This window comes from Bubalus kerabau, chromosome 10, assembly GCF_029407905.1.
Source record: "Bubalus kerabau isolate K-KA32 ecotype Philippines breed swamp buffalo chromosome 10, PCC_UOA_SB_1v2, whole genome shotgun sequence".
NCBI classification, from domain to species: Eukaryota; Metazoa; Chordata; class Mammalia; order Artiodactyla; family Bovidae; genus Bubalus; species Bubalus kerabau.
In genome coordinates this window covers 22,401,922-22,422,014 of record NC_073633.1, presented here as the reverse complement: position 1 = coordinate 22,422,014, position 20,093 = coordinate 22,401,922, and the positions used below count along the sequence as shown (strand labels likewise).

The following is a 20,093-nucleotide window of genomic DNA, read 5'->3' as shown; positions in this document are numbered from 1 at the left end:
TGCCACCTCCTCTTAATATCTTCTGCTTCTGTTAGTTCCATACCATTTCTGTCCTTTACTGTGCCCATCTTTGCATGAAATATTCCCTTGGTATCTCTAATTTTCCTGAAGAGATCGCTAGTCTTTCCCATTCTATTGTTTCCCTCTATTTCTTTGCAGTGATCATTTAGAAAGGATTTCTTATCTCTCCTTCCTATTCTTTGGAACTCTGCATTCAGATGGATCTATTTTTCCTTTTCTTCTTTGTCTTTCACTTCTCTTCTTTTCTCTGCTATTTGTAAGACCTCCTCAGACAACCACTTTGCCTTTTTGCATTTCTTCTTCTTAGGGATGGTTTTGATCACCACCTCCTGTACAAGGCTACAAACCTCCGTCCACCGTTCTTCAGGCACTGTCTACCAGATCTAATCCCTTGAATCTATTTGTCACTTCCACTGTATAATTGTAAGGGATCTGATTTAGGTGATACCTGAATGGTCTAGTGGTTTTCCCTACTTTCTTCAATTTAAGTCTGAATTTGGCAATAATGAGTTCATGATCTGAGCCATAGTCAGCTCCCAGTCTTGTTTTTGTTAACTGTATAAAGCTTTTCCATCTTCAACTGCAAAGAGTATAATCAATCTGATTTCCGTGTTGACCATCTGGTGATGTCCATGTGTAGAGTCATCTCTTGAGTTGCTGGAAGAGGGTGTTTTCTATGACCAGTTCATTCTCTTGGCAAAACTCTGTTAGTGCTTGTTGTTACATATTTATAAGTGTCCCTCTCCCACTGAGCTTTGACTTGCTTAGGGTCAGAGCTTCCTCTAATTTCCGTGTCCCTGAGCCCCAATCAATGTCAGGGTTGTGCTCATGGACTCTAAGCAAAACTCCACAGTAGGGAGTGACTAGGAGTGTTATACTAGTAGACATCTACGAAGATGCCTGCTCTAAGCTTTTTTTCTTAGTTGACTAGCTTTATTTATTTATGATGTCTTTATTTGGCTGCACCATGTGGCATATGGGAACTTAGTTCCCTGACCAGGGATTGAACTTGCACTCCCTGCAGTGGAAGCATGGAGTCTTAACAACTGGACCGCCAGGGAAGTCCCCATAAATTCTTTATTCATACTGAAGTGCGTCAGTTTCACTTCCTCATACACATGTAGGCAAGGATAAAGTCTTCCTTATTTTTAAAGTCTCCTTTCAGAGATCATTAAGGTTGCATTTATTACTGATATTGAAGTACTATTTCATCGAGGACATCTTATATGATTGGAACAATGCTAAAGACACACTACCATGTATGGTATGGCTTAACATTAAATATGCACATCTGAGGGCATAAAGGCTTCACTGGCATGAAGTTAGCTGTAGGCTGACTTCTGTCACTTTAAATATGACCCAAGGGTGATTACATTAAAACCACATCACAGCTGAAATGCTGGGTCTCTCAGCTTGTTTTATGATTGGGCAAAGGGAAAGGCTGCCCTGGTGACTCAGATGCTAAAGAATCTGCCAGTCAATGCAGGAGACCCAGGTTTCACTCCTGGGTTGGGACGATACCCTGGAGAACGGAATGGCTCCACACTCCAGGATTCTTGCCTGGAGCATTCCATGGACAGAGGAGCCTGGAGGGCTACAGTTCACGGGGGCCACAAAGAGTTACACACAACTGAAAGGCTAACACTTTCACTTTCAAAAGGAAAGGACTCTCAACCACAGGTAACTCAAAGGACAAAGGGGGATTCTGAGCAAGTCTGACCATTTCAACCACAATTCCATGACTGAGCACTTAGGAAATGGGAGCTCTTCAGATATGTACTGGAGAAGGCAACGGCAACCCACTCCAGTACTCTTGCCTGGAAAATCCCATGGGCGGAGGAGCCTGGTAGGCTGCAGTCCATGGGGTCGCAAAGAGTCGGATGTGACTGAGCAACTTCAATTTCACTTTTCACTTTCATGCACCGGAGAAGGAAATGGCAACCCACTCCAGTGTTCTTGCCTGGAGAATCCCAGGGATGGGGGAGCCTGGTGGGCTGCCATCCATGGAGTTGCACAGAGAAGCGACTTAGTAGCAGCATCAGCAGCAGCAGATATGTAGACATCTTACTCTATTATCTTCAGCCACATTCACTTATCCAGGTCCAATCTTTTTTTCTGCTAACAGCGTGTCAGCACATGCCAAGCTTGAACCTGACCTTATTTGAACCTCACCACAACTCTGTGCAGTAGGTACAATTACTGTCCCCAGATTACAGATGGTCCTCAAAGAGTTAAGTAACTTGCCCAAGGAAACTCAACTCCCAGTTTTGGAGCTGGGGTTTATATCCAGCTCAGATTTGCTCCCAAGCTCATTAAGCCTTTAAGACGTAACCAATTAAGCCAGTTGATTAGAATTGCTTTCTGATTTTATACTGTGTTTAAATGTTTCTCACCCGTCAATCTCATGTAAGAAAGACCAGCAAGACCACGTGATACTTCTGTATTCTGAGATGTTAAAGAATAAATTGCCCATTAAGACTGTGATTATTTGGGACTTCCCTGATCATCCAGTGGCTGACTCCACACTTCTACTGCGAGGGGCACAGGTTTTACCCCTCATTGGGGAGCTAAGATGGTGATGCCATGCACAGCACAGCAAGTAAGAAAGAAATGAAGAATAAAATAAAGAAAGTTAAGGAAAAAAAGAAAGGAGAAAGACTGTGATTATTTATAGTGGATAAGAGGAGGCAAGAGGGCAAAAACATGAGTTTGTGCAAACTCCAGGAGGTAGTAAAGGACAGGGAAGCCTGGTGTGCTGCAGTCCATGGGGTCTCAAAGAGAGGGACACAACCGAGCGACTGAACAACAACAAAAGGGGAGGCAAGAGGTCAAAGAAGGAGAGCCCGTACCACGTGGCAGGCACTGCAGCACCGGAGATCCTGACCCAGCCCTGTCTTCTTGTCCATGACTATGCTATTTCTTTGATCTCAAATGCTCTCTCCTCTGTTTTGGCCATCCCCTTCCCCAGCCCTGTGGCCTCCTGCCCTGTGCTCCTAGAGTTCTTCCCCTCACTAAGTGCTCCAGCACCGAGTGTAATGACTTACAAGTAGCTTATTTAGCACCTTCTCTGCTGTGTTGAAGGAGACATCATGACCAGTTATGAGTCGCTGTTCCGAGATTTGGAAGCCTGCAAAAACATTTCCCTTAATTCAGACCACCTGCCATACACATGACCTCCCAGCTCAGAACTGAGCCCTTCACTGTGAAGGAAGTCTCAGAAAGGGGGCATTCCATCAAGAACTGGAGTGGGAGGGACCTCCCTGGGGCGGGGAGGCAGTGGTTAAGACTCTGTGCTTAAGGTTCTGTGCATCTCTGTGCAAGATGTACTGGTTCAATCCCTGGTTGGGGAACAAAGATCCCACATGCCCTGTGGTGCAGCCAAAAACATTTTTTTATTAAAAAATAAATAAAACAACTGGGGTGGGATATACTAGGCACTTAGTTAAAGGGATGAAGTTCTGAAATCAGTGGATATTTCCAACCAGCTCTGGGTTACTCTCCCTTCTTTTTCTTCTCCCAGATAATAACTGGGAGGGAACTCTAAATGTATGCATTATTTTTTAATCTTTGAAAGGACATAAGTGAAAGCCTGCACTCCCTGTTCACAGGGAGTTGTTCATACCACTGCCCTTCACCTCTTTCATTTTTGAGTAGGAAAATTTACATAATTGGGGGACTCATGCAATCACCCCTTTTGGACATTGAGAAGGATACAAATATGTCTACATAAGGTCATTGAGGCTAAGATGCTGGAATTCATGGGTCCACATGGAGAATGCACAAATAAGACAGTGCAGCAGGACTGAGACTGCTCTCAGAAAAGCCTGCTTGCAATGTCAGTCTTTGGCTCATGTCTGGGGACTTGGATTTCAGAAGGGTTCCCACCACTTCCTAAGAGTTAAGTGTAAGTCACTATGCTCCAACTATATTATACAAGCAATATATTTTATGCTAAGCCCCTGCTTTTCTTCTGGGAGCCTGGCACTTTAGTAAGTAGCAAGCAGAGGGTGCCTCTGAACTAGCCCCCCGTATAAACTTTGGCCATGGAGTCTGTAATGAGCTTCCCTGGTAGATGATACTTCACACGTGTAAGAACTCACTGCTGAGGGAATGAAGTACATCCTGTGTGACTCCACAGGGACAGGACTCTTGGAAGACTGAGCCTGCTTTCCTCTGGACCTGGCCCCATGCACCTTGCCTTCTGCTGATTTTCCCAGTAGCCTTTCATTGTCATAAATCATAACTGTGCCTTCAACTGTATGCTGAGCCCAGTGGGTCTTCCTACAAATCATTAGACCAAGGCGTGGTTCTAGGAGCCACTAACACAGGGAGTCTTAAAGTGTTCATGGGGCATAGCCCAAGTCACAAGAAGCCATGGGCTTAAAAAAAGAAGATATGCATTTAGGTTGCCTCAACATCCTGGCTACTGTAAATAGTGCTGCAATGAACACTGGGACAGAGGAATGGATAAAGAAGATGGTTGCATATATACAATGGAATGTTACTCGGCCATAAAAAAGAACCAAACTGGGTCATTTGTAGAGACACGGACGGGTCTAAAGTCTGTCACACAGAGTGAAGTAAGTCAGAGAGAAAAACAAATAAAGTATATTAAAGTATATATGTGGAATCTAGAAAATGGTACAGATGAACCTATTTGCAGGGCAGGAATAGAGATGCAGGTGTCAAGAAGGGACATGTGAACATCACAGGGGGACACGGGTGGGATGAATAGGGAGATGAGAACTGACATATATACACTACCATGTATAAAAGACGAAGCTAGTGGGAACCTGGGAAAAGCACAGGGAGCTCAGCTCGGTGCTCTGTGGTGACATAGATGGGTGGGTTGAGAGAGTGGTAGGGAAGTCCCAGAAGGAGGGGATATACAGATACGTATAGCTGGTTCACTTCGTTGTACAGCAGAAACACAACATTGTAAAGCCACCATACCCCAATATTTTAAAAAGAAGATGTGTATTACTGTGACCTCTAAGGAAAGATATCTCTCAATAAGGATAAGTGGGATGTGGCTTGGGGTGACGGGGTGCAAAGCGTTACAGTGAAAAGAAGGGATTTAAACCTGTACAATCCTTTGTCAACATTTACTTCTTTGTCTAAGAAGATTTGTGAGACACTGCTTTACCTATTTGCAAAATGATGCAGACATCATGAATTCACAAGAATTTTTTAAAAATATTCCTGCAATTCAATCTCCTCAGTAGTGGAATTATCCAGCACCAGAAGAAACCACAGCTTCTACACAGGCAAATACAGCCCTGCTGCTGGCAGCATAGGCCTGGAAAAAAGTGCATGCTTCAAAAACAGAGGTTAAATGAAAGAAATGCTAAGTACATATCAGGTCTGTTTGAGCGTCCTAAAGGTGCGCTAAGTTGCTTTGGTCACGTCCGATTCTTTGTGACCCTATGGACTGTAGCCCACCAGGCTCCTCTGTTCATGGGATTCTCCAGGCAAGAATCCTGGAGTGGGTTGCTATGCCCTCCTCCAGGGGATCCTCCCGACCCAGGGATGGAACCACGTCTCTTACTCCTCCTGCTTTAGCACTAGCACCACCTGGGAAGCTCATATATGCTAAATGCCTTCTCTCTTTTCCTTCTCTTTATGGATTACTTGGTCCTCAAAATTAAGACACATACTAGTCAATGGGAGAGTGTATTCTACATTAGAAATTAATTCATTTCATTTTAAAAGAACTGCAATGGATATTCAAGAACCGGGACCATGTCTTATGACGAACCCAAGTATTTTTTTGTTTTGTTTACAAAGCACTTTCTTAATATCATCTCTTTTGATTCTCATAACAACTCTATGAATTAGATAATATGACTTTTCTTCTATCTTCCATGAAGCCTCATTCATTATAAGACAAGCAATGATGCTCAATTAAGACTTACTGGTTGACTGATTAGTAATGGCTTTAGGAAAATTACTGCTTTAAAAAATCAATAATTCCTGAAGTCTGTCAGCGGAAGAACATGCTGAAAAGAAATCCAGGCATTCAGAGGAATTATTAAAATCACAAATTAAGTCATTTCTATGGACTCTGTGGCAGGAAATATATTTTTAATGAGGAAATTGAAGCTAATTTATAACAGCTGTCCTCTTACCCAGTAAGACTATTAAGGCAGATTAAATAATTAATGAGAAATATAGCAACTTGGATATTTAACCTAAAGATTCTCTTATTTCTTTCTCTTTTATATCGAGTTGGCCAAAAAGTTCTTTCAGGCTTGTCTGTAAGATGGAAAAACCCAAAATAACTTTTTGGCCAACTCAATATAAAGTCTTTAAACTGATACTGGTTTCCCAGGTGGCTCAATGGTTTAAAAAAAAAAAAGATCCTCCTGCCAATGCAGGAGATGTAGGAGACAAAGGTTCAAGCCCTGGGTCAGGAAGGCCCTCTGGAGGAGAAAATGGCAACCCACTGTAGTGTTCTTGCCTGGAAAATTCCATAGACAGAGGAGCCTTGTGAGTCCACAGGGTCGAAAGAGTTGGACACGACTGAGTGAGCACAGCACACAAACTGATTTTTTTTAAAAGCATAGTTGGTCACCTGGTGTAACTTCCATTTATAATTTGCTTTGCTATAGAGTCATCAGCTATGGAATCTTCAGCAATTTTTCAGGGTCAGACTTTTTCAGGGAGCCGCCAGGAAACTTACCGGACGACACCCATGCTGGTCAAACCTCCCCAGACTCCCCCATCTTCGGCACCACCATTGGTTGCCCTAAATTAGCTAAACTGCACCTGACTCACACGCCAATAAGCAAAGGAAAAATAGTGTTGATATACAGCCACTGAGAATGTGGAAGTAGCTTGATCAGCAATAGTGATCATCAATAAACGACTCAAGAAGTTATCCATAAGTTACTAAAGTAATAACCTTAGAAAAGTATATGGGAGAACACATGAAAAGGAATGAGAGGAAGGGAGCATTCACACGGTCTAAAAAACCATGTCCCTGCTGTCTTCTACCATCTGTACTGCCGACCAGCAGAAAGATGAGTAGCAGCTGTTTCCAGGGCCAGTCTCAGGCCGTATGTACTCACATTCGTGTTGCACAGCTTGTACTGCCGATAGGCCCCGATGCAGGAGATGGCTGTAGATCTGGTGGGCTGGGAGAAGCTCTGAGCTGCCCTGGGGGCCCCCAGCCCAGGGCTGCTGCTTGCTTCTGGGCTGTGGAAGAGACTGGAGGCTGCAGAGAAGCCTTGGTCATGGGTCAAAGGCAGCTGGTAGACAGAGCCCTCTGAGGCCTGCAGTCCAGAACGCGGGCCGCTCTCACTCTGGTACAGAGGTCCATGCTGGGGGTGCTGGTGAGCTGAAGGGTGGTAGCCATGACTAGAGCCAGATGCCCCCTGGGACCTGGAATTCCGGGATGAGGGCCTCTGCCGCCGAAGCCTCTGGGGTGGGTGTGCAGAGTCTGTCTGCAATGGCAAGATGTATGGGGCTTTCCCATAACCATACTTGCCAGGGCCGATGGGACCTCGGATCCTGCTCCTAAAGAGAAACACACAAGAGAGGATTTTCATGTTACCCAGAACCTCTGGTCCATGGGAGAGGGGACTGGGTAGGAACAGAAGCCTGGGAGAGAGCCTGTGGTGGAACAGAGAGGCAGCAGGAGGGCTTTCCAGAGGAAGGGTTAGGCCGAAACAGAGGCTCCACAGAGGCTGGAACGCAGAATCAAAGTGGGAATCAACAGTGGGTGATGTGATCGGTAGAAAATGAGGTTAGAACAGTAAGCTATGGCTAGTATGTGACTTATGTCAGGGAGTTTGGGTGTTTTGTAGGTTGTAGGGAGCCACTGACAGTTTTTTAATTTTTATTGGAGTACAATTGATTCACAATGTTGTATTAGTTTCAGATGTCCAGCAAAGTGAGTCAGTTATACATATACATGCTGCTGCTGCTAAGTCGCTTCAGTCGTGTCTGACTCTGTGTGACCCCATAGATGGCAGCCCACCAGGCTCCGCCGTCCCTGGGATTCTCCAGGCAAGAACACTGGAGTGGGTTGCCATTTCCTTCTCCAATGCGTGAAAGTGAAACGTGAAAGTGAAGTCGCTCAGTTGTGTCTGACTCTTAGCTACCCCATGGACTGCAGCCTACCAGGCTCCTCCATCCATGGGATTTTCCAGGCAAGAGTACTGGAGTGGGGTGCCATCGCCTTCTCCGATACATATACATATATCCACTCTTTTAGATTCATTTCCCATATAGGCCATTACAGAGTATTGAATAGAGTTCCCTGTGCTATACAGTAGGTTCTTATTATTATTAATAGTTATCTATTTTATATATAGTATTTGAGAAGAATAAAGAGAAAATTATCATGTCAGCCATAGTAACATCCTGTTCACTTTTTCCCCCCAATAATAGTTAGTGGGGTTTTTTTCTCACTCAACTGTACTAATATTTCAGACCCTGTTTCTATGACCATTCATGTCCAAATAGCTTTTGCAGGTAAGAGGAACTTAGCTAAGCAACCAAAGACTAATGCAGTCCTGAGCCTTGACTTTCCCTGGGTCAAACTCAATCCCTGAAGAAACTTGAGGAATTTGAGCAACTGGCTACTCCATCATTTAAGTCAACTCACAAGGAATAGTGGGTAAAGGGCCATCTTCACATTCATATGGATCTTTAGGTTTTGCCAAGATCAGTTGCCCTGTGGGATCTTATGACAATTATGTAAATAGAGGTTCCCCCCCTCCCCCCAACCAGGGAGAAAAAAATCCCTGATTTATAGCTTCTGTCCATTTCCATGGTGCAAATACTCCCACCATGGCCAATTGATGTGAAGACACAGTCAGCTCTAGCAACCAGGGCAAAACCAGCTCTAGACACCACTGCATGCAAATTTATTGTACAACTACTGTTTTCAAAATACAGAGCTAGGAATGATGAAGAAATATAAAAGTGAATCAGATGGGGTACCCGAGACCCCAACCATACAACTGAAAATAACTAGAACATAACACAAGGCGGGGAAACAGCCGTGGAAGAGATACAACAAGCAATGCACTGGTGATCTGAGGCAAGAGGAAGAACTTCTATCTGGGTAATCTCAGAAGGTTTCATTATCACTGATCTGAGAGTTGGGAAGCAAGGTTCCAATACTTTGTGGAAGGATTTAAGTAAACTGCATAACTCTTACTTATTTGTAAAATGACTGAACTGGATTAAATAACTGTGAAGGTCGTTCCAGCTCTAAAATTATATGCTTCCATAATAATTAATTCTACATTTATGTAAAACTGGAAAGGTGCCCGAGGGTTCCTACAGGATGGCCCCGTTAAAATAAGCACATTAAAATAGCAATCAAGGTGAAACATTAATTTCTGCCCTCTTGAAGAATTCTTTCTTCACTCTACAGAACCACTGAATATAAAATTTAACAGACCACAACTAATTATTAACATCTTTATCACAAATTGCACCTTCATTCTTAGCTGATATGGTTTTGAATTAAACTGTGCTGGTGTTTATTTTGCCTTTAGGAATTTCTCAATTAATCTTGGCAACACTTAGGACTCTATTAACGATGGGGGTTTCAGAATGCTGCTTCAGGAGATGCAATTAAGAAGTTAGTCATATGTGTGTGTGTGTGTGTGTGTGTGTGTATATACATATATATATATATGTTGGATGTAATTTGCTTTTTTCTTCTTGTAGCAGGCCAGGTAAAATGAATGACATCATGCAAAAGTGAAGGAAAGAATTTCTCTCTGTGTGTGTCTTTGTCTTTTTTTTTTTTTTTTTAAGATCTGAAAGCCTAATAAAAATTCTAGCTTCAAAGTAAGTACGGGTGGAAACCCCAACGGAAGGTAATAGAGAAATAAACATACGTGGAGTGATGCTTCTCAAATTTGAATGTGCACAAAAATCTTGTTGGGAGGCATATTCTGACTCAGTAGGTTGGGGAAGAGGCAGGATTCTTCATGCCTAACAAGTTCCCAGGGGATAATGGTGATCCTGGGGTCCATAGACCCACTATTTTGACAAAGTCACAGAATAGAACTGAAATTCCAAGCAAAAGAGTGAGAATTCAACAACAACATTTGTCAGGTTTAATGGAGAAAGATAGCTATAAAATTGTTTCAAAAACCTCTTAGCCTGTGACACAGACAAAAATTCTGCTGGTTTGAGCCAGGATGCACTGCTATAGCTCCATCAGTGAGAGGTGCTGAACCCAGACTGACTTGACCTTGCTCTTGGGAAGTCCAGGAGGCAGAGGGAGAACCTACAGTTGGCCAGTGACTTGTGTAAGCATCTTTTCAAAGACTGCCCATCACCCCAGAGGGGGTAACATATACATGTGCAAATGTATATTTTTATATGCACAGTGCCTCATGGGAGGCTCTGCCGAGAACCATTCAAAACCCACCCAAACAGCAACACCACTGGAAAGAGGATGATTCAGAAACAAACGACCAGTTAACTCTGATAAACAGACTACAGAGGATGAGCAGCCAATTAGAGAGTGCTTGTGAGAGATATGATTTCTGAATTCTTGACTCAGAACACTTGGACAAGCAGCAGATTCATCCCCACTTGGCCAGGACAATGTGTGTTTTCCTTACAGCCGGTCAGAGCTAATAATCCTGATGGTTCAGAATGGCCTCTTCCCCTCAGGACAGAGTCCATCTGGCCACTTGCAAGGGTAGATTTATGCAGAGTTGGGATAATAAGCACAGATGTGGCCGAGGGGATCTGTGTAGCTGGTTAACCCTTCCAGGGGTGCATGTGGTAGGTGCCTGGGAGCTGTTAGGGTGATCAGTTTTGCTTAATCTCACCATCACCTGGCTCTGGGATTTTTCCATTTGTCAAAGACCTAGCTAACTTTGGAAAGTTAGGTCTTGAGAAAGTAACAGAAAAAGCCTGACTTGAAAGTCAAGGACATTGATGTTAGTATTGCAGAGTGGTTAGACTTGGACTTTGAAGCCAAGTTTCCTGGGTTTGAACCCCAGCTCTGCCACCTGCTAATTATGCAATTTGGGTCGGTCACTAGTCCTTTTGGAGATGCTCACTGGGTCATTCGCAGAGATGCAGATGAACCTAGAGAATGTCATACAGACTGAAGTAAGTTAGAAAGAGAAAAACAAATATTGTTTATTAATGCATATATGTGGAATCTAGAAAAATGGTACAGATAAACCTGTTTACAAGGTAGAAATAGAGACACAGACATAGAGAACAAATGGATAGATACCAAGGGGGAAGGAGGGGGCATGAATTGGGACACTGAGATTGACATGTATACATTGCTATATATAAAATAGACAACTAATGGGAACCTACTGTATAGCACAGGGAAATCTACTCAGTGCTCTGTGGTGACCTAAATAGGAAAGAAATCCAAAAAAAGAGGGGATATATATATATGTTGCTGCTGCTGCTGCTAAGTCGCTTCAGTCATGTCCAACTCTGTGCGACACCAGAGACAGCAGCCCACCAGGCTCCCCCATCCCTGGGATTCTCCAGGCAAGAACACTGGAGTGGGTTGTCATTTCCTTCTCCAATGCATGAAAGTGAAAAGTGAAAGTGAAGTCGCTCAGTTATGTCCGACTCTTCGCGACCCCATGGACTGCAGCCTACCAGGCTCCTCCGTCCATGGGATTTTCCAGGCAAGAGTACTGGAGTGGGGTGCCATTGCCTTCTCTACGTATAGCTGATGGACTTCACTGTACAGCAGAAACTAACAGAACATTATAAACCAACCATACTCCAAATTAATAAAAAAAAAGAAAGAGTCACTCTCAGCATTGTGATGTCTCCTTAAATGTTGCATCTCAGATCCAGCCCTGGCCCTGCGTACATTAATAAATAAAGATGATAACAGTGCCTTGCTTCCAGGTTGTTGTAAAACATAAACAACTTAAGTGCAAAGGATTTAAACAATGCCTGACACAGAGCATGCTTCGTATAAATATTTGCTTTTTTTAAAAAATGTTCAAGCTTGGCCATTTACTAGCTCTCCAAACTTGGACAAAAAACACACCCTCTATGTTCTTACCTAGAAAACGAGAGCTACAGCCTCTAGGCTGGTTATAATAAAAGGAACAAATAATAACAAGTGTTGGAGAGGATGCAGAGAAACTGGAACCCTCAGACATTCCTGGTGGGAAGGTAAAATGGTGCAGTCATTTGGAAAACTACCCGTAAGTTCCTCAAAAGTTGCATGGAGTATTTCCATGTGACCCAGCAATCCCAATCCTCCTAGGTATATACCCCAGGGAAATGGAGACATATGTCTGTGCAGAGACCTGTACTGAACCTTGTTCGTGAATGTTCATAACAGCTCTGTTCATAATGGCCAAGACATGGAAAGCACCCAAATGCCTATCACCGGATGAATGGATAAACAAAACATAGTATATCCATACGTCGGATTATTACTCAGCCATAAAACAGATGAAGTACTGATACAGACTACAACACTGATGAACCTTGACAATATTCTCAGTGAAAAAGGCCAGACACAAAAGGCTACATATCGCATGATTCCATTTATACGAAATGTCCAGAACAAGCAAATTCATAGAGACAGAAAGCAGATTATTGCTTACTAAAATCCCATGGACGGAGGGGCCTGGTAGGCTGCAGTCCATGGGGTCGCTAGGAGTCAGACACGACTGAGCGGCTTCACTTTCACTTTTCACTTTAATGCATTGGAGAAGGAAATGGCAACCCACTCCAGTGTTCTTGCCTGGAGAATTCCAGGGATGGAGAGCCTGGTGGGCTGCTGTCTATGGGGTCACACAGAGTCGGATACGACTGAAGCGACTTAGCAGCAGCAGCAGGGGAGACTAGGCAGCAACTGCTAACGGGTATGGGTTTCTTTGGGGGATGATGGAAATGTTCTGCAATCAGAGAGTGGCGACTATTTGCACAACCTTGTGAATATACTAAAAATCACTGAATTATACACTCTAAGTGGTGAATTTTATGGTACATTAATTATCTCAATACAACTGTAATTTTTTTTAATGAGATCATGAATAATTCCCAGCTTATCTACTTACGAATATGTAAAGATCACATTGAGGTTACCAACAGGAATGCATGTTTTGAATCTTAAAGCAGTTTTTATCATTCATTTTCCATCACTTGTTTCAACAACCTTTAACAAACTTCTATTGATCTATGAGCTTTCATGCGTGATATTTTTTTCTGCTTGTTCACATTTCCAAGCCTGACAACATGAGTAAAGGCAGAGCCTCCCTCCCCAACAATGGTAAGAACATGACAGCAAGGGTTCTGACACCAGGTTCTGGCCTCAGTTCTTCCAACGACCTTCTACGGGTGTCTAGGGAAACTGTTGTTTCTTGAGAAAATGGCTACAAACAGTATTTTGGAAAGAGTAACAAACACATAAAACATTTTCCCTACAACCGGCTGGCTGCCACCCAGGGGCTCATTAAGTGTGATGCTGTCCAGCTTGGTGATGTTAATCCTGACCAGTCAGTGTGATGATTCAAGCAAAGACGCCACATCTAGCTCCCTCTTCCCAGCTCAACACACGAACCCTGAAGTGTGTCATCTATGACTACCGCCTGAAACTGACAACACCCACATGTCTACTGCCTGCCCAGACCCCTCTTTTGAGCATCAGTTCCATCAACCTAACTAACTTCTAGACCAGCACTGCTTCTCACCTGGGAGGTACATGCAGAATAGCTGAGGATCTTGTCAAAATATAGCTTCTGATTTAGGAGGTTGGCTGGTAGGGGTCTGATTCTGCACTTGTAACCACGTCCCAGCTAACATGGATGCTGTGGGTCCCTGGACTATACTTCAATTGCTCTGGACATTCCCTCAGACATCTCAAACTCCACGCATTCAAGCCCAAATTCATCATTTTCACCCCATAAGACAAAGTGTTCTCTTTCTAGCTCTTCCTATACTCTACTTAGTAGTTTTCCAACTTGAGCAAGCATCAGAATCACTTGGAAGTCTTACCTAATCGGACCACTGAATCCCGCCTGCAAAGAGTATGATTCAGGAGATTTGGGTGGGGTCTGAGAATCTGCCTTTCCTACAAGTTCCCAAGGGATGCTGATGCTGGTCTGTGGGCCAAACTGCTCTGTTTCACCCCCAAGTACTGCACCATCCCCAGGTCCAAATCCAACCCAAGCCTCCACTCCATAGAATCCGTGTCCTTCTCTTTTGTCCTTCCACGGAGCCCCATGTAACTGTCACGGCCCTGATGTCAGCTTGGTCTTCTATTCTCCTCAACCCTGTGATTGTAAGTTCAAACTCTTCAGCTCAGCCACCTAGCCTGCACAGCAAAGCTGCTATCACATTTCCTGTCACAGCCTGGTACTAAAGAGACCTGCCACACCACACACCTTGGAGTTTCCCAACAGAACAACCCAATTCATTTCTCCATGCTCTGGCTACGCTGCTTTCTCCTCTAGGCTGCCTTCCCCACCACCATTTTCTGCAACAACCAGCTAGTCACTCTCCAGGACTTAGCTGAGCATTAATTCCTCCATGAAGCTCTTCTGGGTCCAAACCCCACCCCAACCCTCCACTCCCTAGAATCAATGTTCATCTCTTTTGTCCTTCCACCAGACCCCAGGTAACTGTCACAGCATAACAACCTTTTATTACACCAATTTCTTTAGACTGCCTTAGTTTAACAGACTGTAGGCTCCTTCAGAGGAGGAGATATGTCTTATGTGTCTTATATCTCTAGATCCTGGTACAATGGTCGGCATAGAGCAGGTATTCAATAACTGTTGAAAAACTGAAATAACAAATGAATGAATGGCTCCAACCATGACTGCCAAAGCAAGAAAAATCTCTCCTTCTCATTGAAAGAAAGTGTGAAAGTGTTAGTTGCTCAGTCGTGTCCGACTCTTTGCAACCTCATGGACTGTAGCCCGCCAGGCTCCTCTGTCCGTGGAATTCTCCAGGCAAGAATACTGGAGTGGATTTCCATGCCCTCCTCCAGGGGAACTTCCTGACACAGGGATTAAATGCATGGATTCAAACCCAGGGGTTGAATCTGCATTGCAGGCAGATTCTTTACGATCTGAGCCACCAGGGAAGCCCCCACCTTCCCATTACTATCCATGTTTAATTGCCAGTACATGAAATATCCCTCTGTGTAGGAATAAAAGTCTCATCTATTAAGCGAGACCATTCCTGGTATCAAACACCTGGAGAAGAAACAGGTCCTTAGAATGAAACAGAGGATCCAACAGAGCTGGGACTCAGCTTTATTCTCAAAAGGAGGGAAGAACTAAGAGGTCAAGGTGCTCCATGCAAGCCTGTCAGAGCTTGGGAGCCACCCAGGAGAGGTTGTCTGTCAGCTGCTTGCGGGTACAGGATGGCATTCCATCTATTGTCTCAGTTCCCAGTATGGAGTAGAACGGACAGAGAGAGAACCCTGCCTTCTGGAAGCCAGGCTGGTTGTAGTTCTTCCACTCTTCATGTTTATTTCCCTTCGAGCTTCGGGCTCAGTCAGGTCTCTGCAAGAGGCCTGGCCTCTCTCAGCTGTGCTAACATGAACCACACATCGGCCCCAGCATCCAACAGAGCAGCAGCCCTTGGGACCAGCCTGTGAGGGTCCCCAGGAGCCTGAGTCTGCCAGCCGGGGGCTGGGCAGTGAGGTTGCTGTCCCTGCTCAACTGAAAAGTCTCCTTGTATGCCTTCAGCTCAGAGGTTCCAGGTTTTACAGCATTTAAAGAGGCGCATTCCTTGAAGCAAGCTACCTGAGTTGTTAGGTAAACAGAAGTCAATCCTTCCATAGCAAAGATGGGAAGGAGGCTTGGGAGACAGGATATTACTGGAGATGTTCACAGAACCAAGGGTGGATGGAAGTTCCTGTACTAGATGCTGTTGAGAAAATCTAAGATCTTTTACAATTTTAATGTATCTAATGAATAATCTGCATATGATTTAAAGGGATCCATTATGCCACATTTGCACATTGCACTGTTTTTACATATCAAAACTAAGTTCTTCCCAAGCTAATGTTTGGGTGCAAATTTACCTGGCCAGTCTTAGCACCAAAGACAGGTCTGAGGATACGAGAAGCTAAAATCAGAGTCTCCTAGTTACAGATGCGGAGAAGCTGCATCTGAGGATTGCATCTACACTAGCCTCCAAATTGTGCACTTTCTTCTTCCACTCAGCATGCTAAGCGTGGAGAGAGGAAAGGAAGATGTGAGTCACAACTATTATCAAGTGAAATGCTTTTCCCAAAATGCACCAGTTTAAATTTTTTTTTAATTGAAGGATAGTTGATTGACCATGTTGTGTCAGTTTCTTGTGTACAGCAAAGTAATAGACATATATTCATACATACATACATCGGCCTTCTCCGGTGGCTCAGATGGTAAACAATTTGTCTGCCAATGCAGGAGACATGGGTTCGATCCCTGGGTCAGGAAGATCCCTTGGAGAAGGAAATGGTGACCCCCTCCAGCATTCTTGCCTGGAAAATTCCATGGACAAAGGAGACTGGAGGATTACAGACCATGGGGTTCCAAAGAGTGGGACACGACTGAGCACACACACACACACACATATGTGTGTGTGTGTGTGTGTGTGTATACATATATATTTCTTTTCTTTTTCATATTCTTTTCCATTATAGGTTTATTATAAGATATTGACTATAGTTCCCTGTGCTATACAGTAGGTCCTTGTTAATTATCTATTTTATATATAGTAGTGTGTATCTTTGGAGAAGGCAATGGCAACCCACTCCAGTACTCTTGCCTGGAAAATCCCATGGACGGAGGAGCCTGGTAGGCTGCAGTCCATGGGGTCGCACAGAGTCAGACACGACTGAAGCAACTTAGCAGCAGCAGCAGCAGCAGCAGTGTGTATGTTGGAGAAGGCAATGGCACCCCACTCCAGTACTCTTGCCTGGAAAATCCCATGGACAGAGGAACCTGGTGGGCTGTAGTCCATGGGGCTGCTGAGAGTCAGAGGCAACTGAGCAACCTCACTTTCACGCATTGGAGGAGGAAATGGCAACCCACTCCAGTGTTCTTGCCTGGAGAATCCCAGCCTGGTGGGCTGCCGTCCATGAAGTCTCACAGAGTCAGACACGACTGAAGTGACTTAGCAGTAGCAGCAGCAGCAGTGTGTATCTGCTAATCCGAAACTCCTAATTAATCCCCAAATGCATTTATAAAGAAGTGTTAATAGACATCTTAAAAGATACTGGGCTGCATACATATATATCTACGTATAGAGGCACGAGGGGTCTGAGCTCAGGGGTCCTCGGTGCAGCCTCTTGAACAGACAGGACACCTGAAACAACCCTCACAGGGCAATGTTTTAAGGAATTAGCCAGTACATCTCTCCCTCTCAGCAATCCCTTCTCTCCCTGAGCAGTGCCTCTAGAATGACCTTGATCATTACAGCACCAGAAAAGAGAAGAACTAAAGGTCAGCAGAAGAGAAGAGGTTTCTTTAGAATCTGAAATCCTGGGCCTTGTCTGGCAAGATCCAAAGCTGGGAGCATAGAGAGCAGAGGTATTGTGTACACTCCAGAATGTGAAGAAGATGCTAAGACTGAAATAATCTGAAACCTATAGGAATTAAGAGTTTGGCTAGCAGGCACAGGAGGGAGCAACTGAGAGGCAGTAATCAGAGGTTAGGGTAGAATATTCTGCCTGGGGTGGGGAGTAATAGAAACCTCAGATTTGTTTGCTGATGCTGCTGCTAAGTCGCTTCAGTCATGTCCGACTCTGTGCAACCCCATAGACGGCCTCCTACCAGGCCCCTCTGTCCCTGGGATTCTCCAGGCAAGAACACTGGAGTGGGTTGCCATTTCCTTCTCCAATGCATGAAAGTGAATAGTGAAAGTGAAGTCGCTCAGTCAAGTCCGACTCTTAGCGACCCCATGGACTGCAGCCCACCAGGCTCCTCCGCCCGTGGGATTTTCCAGGCAAAAGCACTGGAGTGGGGTGCCATTGCCTTCTCCAAGGAGTCTGAGAGTAGAAGGGCCTGCAAGCTTTGTAGGGAAGTCCATGTCCAACATGGGAGGACTTGGGACGGAAGGGCCCGCCTGAGCACTGATGGGTCATCCCTAAGGAGTCTTTGTGGTTCTAACAAGAACACAGAGCACATGACCTCTGACTAGAGTACAGGTGGAGACCTCAGGAACAGTTACTGCAAAGGGTGGGAGGCAGTTCATGGAAGCAAAGCAGCGAGCACAAAACAGAACACACTGCACAGAAGCCTCTCATCTGGAGATCCAGGCCTCCCTCAGGGAAAAGCGTACAATTCGAGGGCGGACGGAAATCCTGCGTGAACTAAGTATAAATCACAAAACCAGTCATGTTGGTTGCTGTTGGTTTGTTTGTTTTTTGTTTGTTTTGCTTTGTGTTTTTTGGCCATGCTGCATCTGATCATCTGAGCTTCCTGGAGTTGGCAGTTTTCCTGCAGCAGCAGAAACCCAAGACTCATGAACCAAACCTAGTTGTAGAAAAATAAATTGCATTTTGCAACTCTGAGTTGCTATTGTAAATTTGACACTCAACGTAAGCATCTTTAAACAGGAGAATAATGAGCTAGGTAAATGAAGGTAAGCGTCAGAGGACATGCTGGTGGAGTTCAGTGAAGCTGTTTAAAAGAATGAGGCAGATGCATATGTACTGATACAGAATGGTCCCCAAAGTGCCCTGAAATGAAAAAGGACAAGACACAGACACACTGAAACATTCACGCTCCCTGTTTGTGTTTAAAAAGAAAGGAGGAAAACATGTATACAAAATATCATATGTATGCTGGATACCTTTCTGAACTGATAACAAATGAAATTTTAGGCAAGGATTTCCTCTGAGAAGCAGATTCAGGGTAGAGTTGAAGCAGATGTATCATTTCTTACCCTTTTATACTATCATAAAAAGTTTTTTTGTCTTCTGTACAAGTTTTCAATATAGGAAAGTGATATCAAAAAGAATAATACTAAATTGTTTTCCACTGAATTTTTAAAAATGTAGCCCTTTATGGATGTGGGGAAGATCCTAAGAAAGCAAATACCAAAATTCCTAGGCAGAACGCTCCCTAAAGGTTTTGTCTGCTGTATACACAACATCACAAAGAGAATACAAGTCAGCAAACTTAATACTTGAATATGGAGACATTTCAGTTGGACACAAAATACCCATTTATAAATTGTAATCCCCAAAGACAAAAGGAACATAAACAGTTAGGGGAGAAAATATTCTTCTGAAATGTCACTGTCAGTAACTGAAAAGTCATATACTCCCAGAAGATTTTAGATCAACAAGGCCATCGGAAGCCCCGTGCCAAGCTTCTTTGGAATCTGGATGTGCTTGGGCAACAGAGCCTAGGTAATGAATTGCATTGACTCTGGACATCCACTACAGTAGCTACAGTGATGAGAAAAATGCACCCCAGAGCATATTCCCCGGTTGTCCACGCATCCCGGTCCACGAGGAAGCCAAGTCAAAGTCAGGACCCTCATGTACTTTTGACTTCTCTCTCCACCAGATTCGTTTTCATAAACACACCCTTTGACCATCACCCTCTATTAAAAAGAAAAAATGCTCATGACTTCGTTCTGCCTAGAAAATAAAGTTCAAACATAGATGGTTTTAAGGCACATTCACTTTGATGCCACATTAAGTCCTTCATCAACGGGTCTCAGTCTCTCTTCTCAGATTCAATTCCAGTCTTCATCCTCTCCTGCCACCAGCCCTACACTTTCCAGGCACAAAAAATCACTCGTCATTTTCCAAACACACTGAGCTCTTGTGCTTCCAAGAGCCTGCCTGGAATTCTACCCTACCTACAAACTTCTGAACTGGAGCAGCCTTCTAGCCCAAAATAAACATCAGCACCCGCATGCTTCCCCTAGGCGGCCCCCACACAGTAAGCGCTTTCTATGTCGTCTGCACACCCCTCTGCCACAGCGTTAACACTGCATCTTGGTAATGTTGTTGAGTAAAAGGCCTGGCTTCCCCCCAAGTCTTCCAGTCTTTGAGGGCAAGACTTGTCAGTTTCTTATTCCTGTGTGTGTAATCCCTGAGATTAGCAGCGGGTCTGACCCAGAGGCACTCTGTGAAT

The 20,093-nt window shown here is 44.2% G+C and overlaps 1 protein-coding gene across 2 annotated transcripts in view; it reads right to left on the bottom strand.

Moving 5' to 3' along the window:
* The window catches only part of THSD4 (thrombospondin type 1 domain containing 4), a 669,170-nt gene that overhangs the window by 530,350 nt on the left and 118,727 nt on the right, over positions 1-20,093 (bottom strand). For both annotated transcript variants that reach the window (XM_055536867.1, XM_055536866.1), the window contains one exon: positions 7,092-7,539. In XM_055536867.1, coding sequence (XP_055392842.1) covers positions 7,092-7,539 — 448 coding nt within the window. The remainder of the gene's footprint in view (positions 1-7,091; positions 7,540-20,093) is intronic.